A 14,256-nucleotide genomic window follows, 5' to 3' on the forward strand; every position below is an offset into this window, starting at 1 on the left:
GTGAAATGTGTTTCTAGTAATATACTTCAGATTCATAGATGGGGGAGGCAATGTTGTTTTTATAGTTGAGGAGATGAACCAAGACATTTTTAAGCAGAAGTGAAGGATGTCTGGGCAGAATACAGTATGTTTGTTGTAATCTTTGAATGTTATTTTTCTAAGCATTCCTACATTATTAAAATGTTAAAAAGACAATGCAGTAGTATAGAAAGTTTGCATTTCAGGACCTCTAAAATAAATGTGGCGGAGTCTGTAAGGGGAGTATAAAATTGTTACAAAATAGTAGATGTCTGGTGTCAGAAAAAGATATGTTTAACCAGCAAAAACGTTTGCTTTCACCCAGATGAGAGTCATATTTTGTAATAACATAACTTATACAATATTTCAAACTTTGCCCAACCTGTATTATAATTTTCCAACGCTTAAATTTTTCTGTTCCAGCCAATACAGACTGGCACAGCTCAGAAAAGAGGAAAGGTTAAGGTAGATTTAAGGTAAAATTGCCTAGACATACAGCAACAGGGCCCACGAACACTAAGCTGTTGGATAGTCTCACTTTATGGATACTCGTTAAATTAACGTCCACCCTTGCTAGCTGTGTGTTGTTATGTGTCCCCTCTGAGTTTTATGAACAAACTTCTAGTGAAAGTTTTCCCAACCTACTATAACAGGGGTGCAATGTGTCACTGAGAAAGTATTTGCAATGCACACTAGGAAATTGCTCTGTATTTGTGTTTGTAGACGAGCTGGTTTTCTCCAGAACTGATGCACTGCATTTACCATAGTTATCTGTTCACCCTATTCAGCCTAAAAATCGTAAAAGCGGGGGGGGGGGGGGGGGGGGGGGGCGGGGGGGAATTGTATTAATCTCCTTTCAAATAAGGAAAAGAGAAGTCCAATATAACCTGCATTCTGTAAAAAAGCAGAATTGAAGACGAGCAGGTGAAATGGAGACACAACACAAGTTGCTTCAGGTGAGTGTTAGAACTTAGCTTGCTCTAGACATAGTATGTACACTCCTGCATTTTGGCTAACAGTGCAGAATCAACCCTTCTTTTTCCTTTTGCCTTTGCACAGAGAAATTGCGTTGTGTTGAAATAGTAAATAAGAGATTTTTGAAATGTAGATGCTTTTTTTTTTCTGTCAGTAAAACAGATCTAAACCACCAGCCAACCAACCAAAAACAATTCCCCAAGAATGCCAAACTATGCAAGGAATTAACAAAAAGTCGTAGGTGATATAGCGGGATTATCTCAGACACCCCAGTAATGGGAGCAGCAGGCACTTTGTTTTCAGGAAGGTGTACAAATAGGTACAGAAATAGATTTTGCAGGGCAAGACTTTACAGTTGCAGAACTGTGTGTACTTCTGAATATTTTCTAATTCTCTTCAGTCTGCTTTCATAAAAATTAAACCCATCCAAAGCTTCAAAACCAGACCTTTGTAACATTACATCTCTAATCTGATCAGTTGCAAATAATTTTGTACTCTGAAAAAACGACAGGTTCCTTTGTAAGAAAATTCCCTGGAGTCTTCGGTATGCCAAATCAGAGATAAAATATCTAAGAAATTAAGTATCAACATCAGTGTTGTACCAGAGCCAAACAAGCAATACTTCTGAAATGAAAAAGATACTTCAGCTCAGCCCGTTGGAGACTAGTGATGCAGTTAATCAAATAATCAGCCTAGCTACAGAGTTCACTTAATATTGCTGAGCCATCCAGACATTGCCTGGTGTAGCTTCAGTATCTCGAGAAAATAGGTTGTAGCTTATTTCAGTGCGCATTTGTGTTTGAGATGAAAAGCTTTATATTTATAGCTTCCATTTGTTTCTCATCTTTGTGTAGAAACAAAATTGGTTTTCTTTAGAATGTGTCAAACAGATTTATTTCGTGTAACAACCTTTCATTATATAAAACCTAGCTGTTTTTCAGACAGGCCTAAAATACAAGCAAAAACATTTTTACAAAAACTAAAGGTGATCCAAGGGTTAATAGATACACTGCGCTGTCTGATTTGCATGTAGGTTTGCAGTGGAATTTTTCTAGAACAGAGCCCTACGGGTTTTTCAGCCTCATTTCTCAGTAGACTGCACAACTGGTGAGAAAGTAGGTATTTTGTCTGACAGCCATTAGTGTTTCATTATTCAGCAAATGTGGAGATAAAACAAAAAAGATTTTGAAATCCCTTATCAATGTTAGCTAACTCTGTCTTAATGAGTGCCAAGAAATAATCTAATGCTCTTTGTTGTTTTTTTTTGAGTGATGCTGAGATGCAGGACAGAGTGCTTACAAATGCTGTAAAGGTTGTTATCACCAGTGACTTAATTGCTTTCCTGCTATTGCCTTTATGGTATATATTACTCATCATGTTCATCTTTTTCTTCATAAAAAGGATAATTAATTGTGTAAGTGCATGCTTTATTCCTTTATAGCAGTGTGAGCCAGTAGAAGACTAGACTTCTGTTTTGAAACATGCTTTTCTTACTGGAGCTATTGTCTGCCTTTCTATTCAGTAGCTTTTCTGCTATTATACTGAAGGAGGCCCTTCCTGTCCTTCTATTAATTTGGTCATTGATCATCTTCTTCCTCCATATCTTATTTCAGGGCAAAGAGGTGTACAGCAGCTATTGTTTCCAATATGATGACTTGTGGGTCCCCTCTCTCTGCCCCAGACCTGTGTCCCAGGGTAGATCCTAGGGTTTGTTTAGGCAGTCCTTCAAGTACAGTGTGGCTAAATAAGTTTTCCCCACCTTGATTTTACTTTGTCATGGTTTCTTAACATCTCCCTTAATTACTTTCAGCTAGGCTTGTAACCTCTTTGACTGTGATCTCTCTACTTTCATGTTTTTGTTTTAAACGCTGCAAATTTTGTTACCACATTTCTGCGGTACAGCTAAAGCTACTGATTTTTCTCTCTCAAAATTCTTCACATCCTTCACTTTTGAAGTCCTCCATACCTTTGTATGTCTTTTGTAATGCAGTTTCAAGATGCTGACTTGCACCTAGCACCCATCGGCTGTTGAAACCAGCTTCCCAAACAGCTGCTTGCTTTTCCCGATCCTATTTATGAAGAGCTCCCTGCAAACAGCTGCCAAACTTACTTCTGTTACTGTCAGCTCGGAAAATTTCTCTTTCTCTGTGATGGATTGAAAAACAGAAAAAAGCTTGTGAGAAGTTTGGATGCCATATGGTGCCTGTGTTGGTGACTGGTTGTTCTGTCTCTCTTGTGATTTCATACCTGTCTGTCTGCAGCTGTGATCTCTGCTCTTAAACTGAAAACCGCTTGGTCTGGGGACCACCTTGTTGTTCTGTGTGCAGAAAGCTTAGAACAGCAAGGTCAGATGGTAGGTTTCAGTAATATCAACAAACTCGCCTCTCTTCAGCATTGTCAATGAGTATGTTTTATAAAGAAGTGTAGAAAGAAAAAGTGTTAGTGAGAAATAAGTGTCACTTTTTAGTTTTATGTCAGGTGTGCCAAGCATCTAAAATGTCAAATTTTAGCTGAGAATTTTATTTTTCAATAAACATGTTTTTACTTTGTCTTTATTGATGCCATTTAGCTACAGTGATAAGCTTTTCAGCAAAATTTCTTGGATTGTATACGGCTGTAATGTAACTGATTTTACCTTTACTACACAGTTGATGAGGGGAAAAAGCATTCATACAATAGTCTGACAACCTGACCGATTTCCTCTTCCTGTTCTGTAATCACTGTATGCTTCAAAGGTTGTTTAATGCAGCCCAATATTCATAGGCATATTTGGAGCTGTTGAAATTATGGGGAGAACCTGAAAATTGGTTTCACTCAGTACAGCTCTGCTGGTTTGGGAGATATGCTTGCTTTACCTCAAAGTCTCAATTACTCTCAAAAATCAACACTTCAGACTAACAGCAGTTCCCTGTGAACTCAAGGCTATCATAAGACAATCTTTGCACCACATTTCTAGTAACCCATAAATAAAACATAAACCCTTCCTTTCAGAAATCACTTTTGGTTTTAGTTAGCACAGGAAGCAGCATGGTCAGAAATTAATTGAAGGTGTCCAGGGTCGTCAAGCTGTCCATGTTTTTAAAAGTCGTTCTTTCAGTAGCGACGTGGTGTTGTAACACAGCACTGCAAACAAGGCTGATCACACCAAAGGGTTTGCACCTAACCATGCATCGGTTCTGCTCGTTGGTTGCACAGCATTGATAACCATGCAGTGATTCAGTTATACATTAAATTATTCTGTTGCTGTGTTTTTCCTAATGTAGCTGGTTTAGGCTGGAAATTGCGTTAGAAATTGCATGGCTCTTTCCTTCAGGTTTTTCAAGACGAAAAGGAGCACAAGTATTTACTATTTTCTTACCTTTGCAAAGGAGAATCATAAATATCTAGACTGACAAAAAACCAGTTTTTCCATTATGCTCTTTTCTAAGCTGGCAATATGTTCTGTTGTGCAAGCAGGTGGAAGAATTGTAAAAATAAATCTTCATTTCTAGGATGGGAAATAAGCAAATCTCTCAAAAGAGCTTCGGTGTAGGGTTGTCTAGAGCAGCGGTGGCCACTTTGCAATGTCTGTGTTGCCCTTCTATTGTACGTACTTTGTGTATGGCTCCTGTTCAGTGCCTGCAGCTGGGGGATGCAGTGAAGGACCTGACACAAGGAAAGGTGCAAAGCTGAATGAGGCATTTCTAGATTTATGCATGTGTTTATAATTATGCTTGGTTTTATTTGTGTTAAGAATCTCAATTCTGAATTAAGAAGGTGAATTTTAAGTTACTTTTCCACTGAAAGTAGTAAATATATGTTCATCATTAAATCCAAATTAGAACTTCTACCTAACATGCACCAAAATTGTCACTCGCACTAAAAAAAAAAAAAAAGAGTTGTTTCCTAGTGATAGAAAACAATACCTATAGGCACATTTTAGTATGGTAAGAGATCATTTTAAAACATAAATTTATAATGTGCAAATATACATATGTTATAAAATAGTAAACGCTTCACGGAAATCACAAAGTAAACCAAGTGATCTCTCTTACAGTTACCTTGTAAACCAAACTGCATAACGGAATGGTTTAGTGGGGGTGGGGATATTCTTTTTGCTTTCTGCATGGACTGCATTGATCGCTGGACTGTGAGCAGGGGCAGAGCGTTCATGTTCAGTTGTTCACCAGGAGAGAAAACAACTGAAAAGAAGAGATGTGGGTTGAGTGTCAGAGGGAAGAAGTTTCATGATAACATTTTTGCTCCTTTTTGAGCTAGGGCAAAACCCATTCACGTAGCTGGACTAGGACTTCAGCATTAACAGGCAGGTCCCGTACCTTATGCCATAGCAACTGTAGTGAGAGTGGCATGACCTGCAAAGATTGGCAAATCTCTTGAACTGGTCTTGCTCTGGGAGGTAGAACCTGTTAGCTCTGAACCTGCCAGATGTTATCGTGTGCCGTGTCCTGACTTTGGTACATACAGCTGAAATGAGGCAGTGCTAATTAGATAAATAAGTCTTGAATTCCAGCATGGTGCTGACATAAACATAAGGCAAACAACCAGAAGTCTGTGAAAACAACTTCAAAGCAGAATTGAAAAATGTAAGTAGGCGACAAGAGCATTGATATCACTGAGCCCAAAGCAATACTTAATTAGCTAGCTTTATTTTTTCCTTGGGCTCTATTTCAAAATAAATGCAGGCTTCAGTAAGAACTTGAAATGAACCATTGATTTACTGCTCTGGAGTCTTGAGGGAAAGGGAGACTTAATTTAAAGACAGGAAATTAACACAGATGAAATATGGCCGTTCTGTGTGGAAAAAGAGCATAGAAGGATACAGCGCAACAGTACAGGGTAGACTTTAAATGAACCCCTTGCACGTGAGTTATGATGTAGGCATTTCAACCTGACCCTGACTCAGGCTGAATCACAGCTGCAGTTTTCAGGGAGGAGGTTGTTACCACTGTGATCTCCTGCTTCCAGCTGCGCTCAGCTGAGCGGTACAGCAGAAGCCGGTGGTACAGCCCTGGTCCTGGTCCTGGGGCAGGGGGGACTGCACTTGTTTGGCCCCTGCCTGGCTCTGTTGGGCTCCGTGGGTTTGGCCCAGGTGGAAATCAGAGCAAATTTGAGCCTATTCTCAATAATACTTGCCTTGAGAAATAGCAAGAGGACTATAATCCTACCACTGCATCTAACAATCTACATGTATTTTATACAGTGATTACAGTTTGGAAGTATATACATGCGTGCAGGCGTTAACAGTTACATTTCTGATTTCTGCATGGAGATGTTATTTGTTAATTCTGTGCTATAAGTACAAATAAAACAATAATCATCTTCATGCTTTGTATATACATGCAATTTGCATTTCCTGTGCTTCGCACAGTTGAATACTTGGCATTTCTGTCTCAAAGATAAAACTGTAAGTAATAGTGTTTTGAATTCTGTGGATTGAAAACAATAAGTTCTTATCAACAGCCATTTGGAGAAGTGTGATTTTCTGATTTTAGAAGCCAGAAAACCCCAATTCTGGCCCAGCTGCAGTGACAAATACGCACTTAGCTCAGTGTACTTTCTGTGGGAGTTAAACTGTATAAACCACCTTACAATTACGTTCTTTGAAGATGTTCTGCATTAAGCATTTAGAATGGTGGAAGGAAACATTAATTCATAGAGGGGCATGTGTCTCTCCTTATACACATACATGTCCATGGATGAAGAGCTTGCTTATGTCAGGAAGCTTTCCAAAAGATGGTATTATTATGTGAACTGAGGTTCTTTCCAAAAGCTGAGATGCTGGCAGAATGAGCCCAGCTGGATGCTCGTAACTTCTCTCTAGTTTTCTAGAAGTTTTCTTGTTAGTTTTTACGCATTATATACTCTAGAATTGCTTTGTATTATGAATAGTGAAAACACTGTAAATCTAGGGAATATTTTAAAAATTTATGTACTACATCAGCTGGTGGCCGGCTAAGTGAGGAGAAGGGGGAAATGAAATCTGTCATTTTTCAATCATCTGTTAAATTCAGTAATGGAAAACCATCAGTCTGTGATGGTAATAGGTGGCCTGTGCAAAATGGATCTTACTCCGTTGCTCAGGATCTCACTCCACAGATGCTTGATGGGAAAACAAAGAAATAAAAATCTGCTGCCTCTTGCTGCAGACGGTTTGAACGGCGAGGTCAGGGACTGCAGGCAGGAGTGGGAGTGGTGCACTTGCTGCACGGGGCAGTCTCTGAGGCCGGGGGTCCATCCTGGCGCACATCAGCTGGTGTTCCTGCTGGCTCCCTCCTGTTCTCTCTCTCACAGGATGAGATTATTTCTATCTCTAGGAAGTGTTTCAAAAGCATCAAATCTTTACGCTTACATTTAAAAAATATATGGGAAAGAACACTTAAAAATACAAACTAAATTGTAGTCTCTATATATTAACATACAGCTTGCAGTTCTGCAGGTGCATTATTCTTTTAAGGCTTGAAATGCAAAGTACTGAGGAACCTTCCTTTATTGCACTCAGGTTCACATATATCCTGGGGTTATGCCTTTTGCAGTCTGGCGTAATATTGCACAGAACAACAACAAGAAGTCGTCTATTTTCCTGTAATGTGAATTCACAAATGGCAGCAGTTCAGCCTGTTTCTTTTGTAGATGTTAGCACCTCTGAGAACGTTCCATATTCAAAACTCTTTAATTTAGAATGTTAGTAAATGCTTTTTATTAAAACCATGTATTTTATGAAGACTCATAACTCACATAATGTGTTCTAGGTTTTTGCAGATGTGACTTATTACTATAGAGACATTAAAATTGAATAGTCAATGAACTATGATTTAACATCACCTTCTTTTGTTATACTTTATCAAAATACCTCCAGAATCTGGTTTTATCATTAATTTGGTCCTAATAGTAGTCTTTGTACTTCATCATTTTCAATGTTTAATACAGTTCATATTGTGTAATTTCAAAGAATTTTTATTGCTCTTTTAAAAAATAATAATTCTTTTATTAGAATTTTCTTTCTCCTGTTTTAAAAAATAATAGTTCTTTTATTAGAATTTTCTTTCTTCTGGTTTTTAACAATCTAAAATTGATGTACTGGTATGCACTCCTGGGAAATACGCCAAAAACTGTGGGTTGTAGTTTCAGGATGCCCGTTCGTAGTTCTTACGCCCTCTCAAGTGTTTGTTGTAGGGGGTACAATCCTGTTTTCAGAGTTCTTGGTAGCGCAGCATTGGCCTGATACACAGACTGGTGTTAAGACAGAGTCTGGTAGCTGTAAACATAAAGTGCAAGGGCCCATATTTAAAAATAACCAAGTGCTCAAAATAGAGCCTAGTTTTTCAAATCAGTTCAACGCTATTTAAAACTATGCCATAGGTTTCAAATGGGATATAAGTAGTTTTTAAGAGGTTTCTGTTATGTAGATGTTGTACTTAGGTGATATAATTTGATTCCTGTTTTTCAGAGTGACGACAGGTCACTTACACGATCATTTCTTATGTCCATTTTGTCAGGATTGCTCATGCCAGAACCACTGTACTCTCCCCCTCCCATCCCATGCTCTTTATATGTGAGCTTGTTGTACTGCCAGCAACTCGTATGGCTTGTGTACACAGGGACTGCAGTGGAATAGCTTAAAATGCAATGAGCTCTTGCAGGCAACACGTAGGCAAGGAGCGTTTGAATACCGGCTCTGGCACAAAGTTCCTCTTTACGCACAGTTGGGACATTTAATCTCTCGCCTTGCAATTGCCATCTGTAAAATGAAGTAATACCTGCCTACCTGTCTCATAGGAGCAGAGATGATTGACTCGTGCTTGTGAAGTGATACAGGAATGCACTGAATGCACATCAGAGCCATCTGATCTCCAGATACATGGGGAATTGTTCATGGAAAAAACTAAAAATATTAGCAGCTGTGTTCATGTGTGTAGTGTAGTACCATAATCAACTCCTGTAACTGAAATGAGGGATATCATATGTCAAGATGGGGCTTGACCTTTCAGCATCCTCTCGGTGACTTTGAGAAACTTGAGCTATTCCAAAGGCAAATATGTTGCTCTTCAGAAATATTTTTGTAATCCCCAGTGCAAAGGCTCACATGTTTCTGAGTGCTCTCCAGTCCCAAACCCTGGCTGCCTTTGGGCTTTTTTGGGCTCCTTTCAACTGGCCAAACCTGCAGCGTGACAGCAACAACAGCTGGCATGAATTTGTTGCTGTCATTGGTATTCACTGGTGATCTTAAACTCAGGAAAATCACCCCTTTTGTCAAATTACGCACATTTCATGGTAGCGTTTTAAAAAGATTTCAAGGATTCTGCTGTCCTGTATAAAATGAGATGTATGAGGCCCCGTTGTGTTAGGTTCACTAAAACCACAGGACTATTACTGTATGATTTTTTTGTGTGCCGCATATTATGACATACATATTTTGCTTCTTTTAGAAGATAAAGGGAAAGCAAAACCCAATAATGCAAGTCAGCAGTCCAGTACAGAAGTGGGTCCTTTCCTTCCCAAACCTGGAGTGGCAGCAGTGGCACCTGTAACACCTGCCTCATCCTCCAAGAGCACGAATGGAGCTCCTAACACAGTTTCTGAGTCAGAAGAGGAAAAAGCCAAAAAACTACTTTACTGTTCATTATGCAAAGTGGCTGTGAATTCCCTGTCACAGCTAGAAGCCCACAATACGGGTGAGTATGCATACGGTGCAAGTGAGTTGTGTGTTATTATTTTTAAAATTCAGTGTAACAAGCCGGTTTTCTGACACTGTGGTAGCTACACTTCACTGAAGAGTCTTTTAGTTAAAACTTACAGTGGCAAGTTACAACAACATTTCTGTTAATGACAATTTCATATGTGGTGTTTGATATTTTATTTAAAGCCCTCTCTGAATTTTTTTGAACTGTCCTTCATGCACGCTATAAGCTTTTAGTTGACAAAATCTCTACAGTTCATGTTACCTAATCAGTTTGCATCATACCTCCATAGGCAGGATCATAGTATGATCATAGTGGTTTCTGTAACACTAAGGTTTCTAAAATGTCAGTTCGCTAGCTCTTTCATATTTCATCTCACTATCTCTGGTGTCTGTTTTTTTTGCTGGTAAAACTTGTAGTAATTTTTGTTATTTGGTATTTTTCATAATTTTAGGGTGCACTTCTTAGAGTTCCTAGATGTCCTAGAATCTTTTGATTATTGCAAAGTAGATATACTCCCCTTGAAAGGCCACAAGCAGCAATCCCTAATGTGCTCTGGCTCCTCTGTGATGTGCTGGTGATGTAAAGCTTGTTAACAAACCATTGAAGCTGGTTTTACAGCTGTAATCCACTCTTGAAATGGCCAAAGCAGCCATTTCTTCCAAATCAGAGGATACTTAGTGAAGTATTCCTGTTCCTAGGCAGGTTTTGAGTGATTGCTGTGGTTCTTCTCCCACTCTTGGCTTGGCCCTTTTTCATGATTCACCAGCTATATGGATTTTGGCAGAAGAATAAGCAACAAACACCTTGGGCATACAGCCACATACTGCCCCCGAACAGAGAGGCAGTGGTCCAGTGTGACTGTTGTTCCCTTTTTGTACAAACACTTCTTCAATTGTCTGGCTTCCCTTTAGATCGAGGAAGTGGGAACTACACTGACCAAAACCAGTCTCATCATTAATCCCGATCTGAGGTGACTTTAACCATACTGTCTTGAAAATAAATGTGTTACAAAAAGTCCCGAGGCTAATGGACATGGTTGTATGCTGCTGATCATTAACTCACCTGTGTCTCCTTGTCCTTTAGGCTCCAAGCACAAGACCATGGTCGAGGCTCGGAACGGTGCTGGTCCCATCAAGTCTTACCCTAGACCTGGATCCCGGCTGAAGGTGCAGAATGGCAGTAAAGGCTCAGGACTGCAGAACAAGACATTTCATTGTGAAATCTGTGATGTCCATGTTAATTCAGAAATTCAACTTAAACAGGTAGCTTGCACGTGTCTGGGGCTCCTTTGTTGTTTTTAGTTGCATTGCAATATTGTAGGCAGGATGTAGGTCTGTATGAAGATGTTTTGGCAAAAACTGAACTTAGTATTTCTTTTCTGTCATCCCACAACTATTTCTAAATAGTTCACCGTAGGTCAAGTTCACCTAATTGTTTCAGCTGGGAAAAAATGGGCTTGAGAGTCATAAAGCAGGGGTGGACAAGGTGTCAGTGTCAATGAATAACATAGCAGATGTACTTTAAAATTTTGCTGTGGCTCAAGAGAGAGATTTGAACTTTGGTCTCACAAATGGAAGAAATTCTGGGTTGAGGGTTCCCTAAATTCCTCTTTTGGTGCTGTTTCAGTCTGCTGGGATACTTTGTAATACTATGTGAGAAAGAGAATGTGACTTGAATCTATTGATTTAGGACAATCAGCAGAAGGGTAATACTGTAGATATGTCTGAATTGTGTAGAGCAACGTTATCATTAACAGCATAGCTGTATGAACAGGGAGCTCTGCTCTGTCCAAGCCAATTAGCCCTCAGTTCAGAGCTGTACCAATACAAATACGTTGTTTCTGATACCCAAATGGGAATCTCTAACTGGATGGTGCTGTCCTGTTATTCCTTGTTATTTCAGTTATATCTAAGATAGTATTACATTGCTTGGTGTCCTGGTGTAGACATATCCCTGGGTACTGGTTCTTCCTTCAGCTAATACTGAATTATTTATACAACTGAACAGCATCAGTGAGACTGAAATTTACCTCCTACTTCTGAATATCCCTCTGACCTAGTGATTACAGCTCTGCCTGGTTCAAAGCTCCTCAAGTGGAAAAAGGAGATACTAACCAAAATATCAATAATTTGCAGAGCCTGTCTCAGATCACAGAATTCACTGTATTTGATTAGTTTCTGATTCTCTATTTGATGTGCTTCAAATTGTTATGTTTAATTTAGGAAAATTCATCTTTGCTCTCTCTAAAGAATCTACTTTATCTTACAAACAGAGGCTTAGGCATATCCTGCTGATAAATCAATTTCAAACTCAAAACTGAGAAATGTTTAAACAGCTAATTAAACGTGAGGATATTTATTTCAGCACATTTCCAGCCGAAGGCATAAGGACAGAGTTGCAGGAAAGCCTATGAAACCTAAATATAGTCCTTACAACAAACTGCAGCGCAGCCCAAGTATTTTAGCAGTAAGTATTTTTATTTCTCATCACTGTCTACGTGAATTTGTGACCTTGGGGACTCCCACCGCACAGAGACAGGAACATGACAGACCTGACACTTCTGCAGCATCTCTCTCCCCACAGGCTGAATCCGCATGGGAATCAGATTTGAAGATAGTTATGTATTCTGTCTGCCCAGTCACAGGCATGCAGACAGCTCTGCAAGTGTTATTTACTGCTAGGAAGAAGGGAATAATCAGTGGAATGGAGAATGAATGGTGTGCCCCACGGAAAGGTATCGGCTTTGCTGGGCTAGAGCGCTTCTCCTTGAAGGCTGCGATGTATATACTCTGTCTTTCTGGGCCCCTGAGATAACTCTCAGTTGTGACGGACGCAGTCAGGGAAGAGTACATAAGATGTTAAGATATAAAAATACTAATGCTCATTCTCTGTATACAGCAAAACAGAGTGCTGTGTGGATGTACTATGTTGGTGCAAGATAGGTGTTTGGGAGAATTGATTGCCTATGTGCATGCTCGGGCAGTGGCTGTCACTGGCTATCAAAACACCTCTCCTGCCTTTGTGCCCCCAGCCGTTCCCCTTTCACACCCACCTGCGTTTCCAGGAATTCCCCAAGCTGCTTCTGCCAGTCAGCTGCAGCCGGAGCTCAGGCTGGCTCTAGCATAGCACAGATTGTATGTTTATTTGCTCATGACTCAGCCTGTATTTTATTCATTAGGGAAAAGTGCATGCTACCTACGGCACAAAAACAATTTATGGGTTGGAAAGAAAGAGATGCAAATGTGTGTGTGCAACACTAAGCGTGTGAAAAGCCTTTAAAAGCTGAAATATTAATATGTCTCTGTAATTGTATAAAGGCAACAGAAAATGCTGCAGGCTCTCTCTAAGTCTTCCCATTTGATAGGTTCTGCACACACTAATCATCTTCTTCATTTGTGTAATACATAATTTTATAATCTATTGCGTAAGGAGAGACCTCCACCAATAAAGGAATGACGTATCTTTCCCCCCACAAATGTGTGATTGTGGTGCAAACCATTTTCAGTGAGACTGTAGTGTATATATTTCTGGTTAGCTTTTTCACCACAAGCACCTGCAACCACTGTTGATCATAAACAGAGTAATAATTCTTTTAGAAAGAATTCTTTATGGTGTTGATCTTAAAAAATATTTCTGTTTTGAAAAAAGCAGCTCTGCATTGGCAAGTAACAAATGACTGGACTACTACTAGTTTCCCATCTTGACCACTCTACTTTTCTACAATTCATTTTTGCAAGTGGAAAATCTGACTTTTGACATTGTGAAGTCTTAATCATGTTTTTTTAATGTTTCTTGCACAGTTATGATTTATATAATTTAATGTTTTTCACTTGCAAATTATGATTCCTTCTAAACATCAGTGTGACTGCCCCTACACTCAAGAGATATACGTGTCTTTAAATATACTATTTGGTTGCTTTAACTGCCTTGGGAGTAAGAAGACAATGTGGGTAAAATTTCTAAGCAGCTGACATGAGGCTTCTGTGAGAAACCACGGCGTGCCCTTTGTCAGGGTTCATTTTTTCCCTTATGTAAAAGTGGGCATGGAGAGAACTGTATTTACAATGCCTTTTTTGTGTGTTTTATTCCAGGCAAAACTTGCGTTCCAGAAGGACATGATTAAGCCGCTGACACCTGCTTTCCTTTCATCTCCTCTTGCTGCGGCTGCAGCTGTATCGTCAGCTCTGTCCCTTCCTCCCCGTCCCTCTGCCTCCTTGTTCCAGGCACCTGCAATACCACCAGCTCTCCTCAGGCCAGGTCATGGTCCCATCAGGGCAACACCTGCCTCCATACTTTTTGCACCATACTAATTTACTGATGTAAGAAAGAGATAACTATGGCCAGTAGAAAGGGTAAAAGAAAAGCAGGAAAGGGGTCGAGATTTTAAAATGTCTTTCTCTTTTGAAATGCCATCCAGCGTGACACCTCAACCACCACACCATAAATTCATCATTGGAAGTACTGCATTTTGGAGTCTAGACAACTCTCTTTCTCAGTCTTTCCTTGTCTCTCTTTTATTTAATCCAAATAGAGAGTGATTTACTAAAAAACTTAATTGCTCATAAAATTTATACCATTAAAG

At 39.5% G+C, this 14,256-nt stretch overlaps 1 protein-coding gene across 1 annotated transcript in view; it reads left to right on the forward strand.

Moving 5' to 3' along the window:
* ZNF385B (zinc finger protein 385B) overlaps positions 1 to 13,984 on the forward strand; it is a 144,995-nt gene extending 131,011 nt beyond the window's left edge. The window contains exons 5-8 of the mRNA XM_068407944.1: positions 9,420 to 9,665; positions 10,758 to 10,936; positions 12,039 to 12,140; positions 13,766 to 13,984. Of these exons, the coding sequence (XP_068264045.1) occupies positions 9,420 to 9,665; positions 10,758 to 10,936; positions 12,039 to 12,140; positions 13,766 to 13,984 (746 nt within the window). The remainder of the gene's footprint in view (positions 1 to 9,419; positions 9,666 to 10,757; positions 10,937 to 12,038; positions 12,141 to 13,765) is intronic.
* Positions 13,985 to 14,256: the final 272 nt, after the last annotated feature.

This window comes from Nyctibius grandis, chromosome 9 (assembly GCF_013368605.1).
Source record: "Nyctibius grandis isolate bNycGra1 chromosome 9, bNycGra1.pri, whole genome shotgun sequence".
Lineage (NCBI taxonomy): Eukaryota > Metazoa > Chordata > Aves > Nyctibiiformes > Nyctibiidae > Nyctibius > Nyctibius grandis.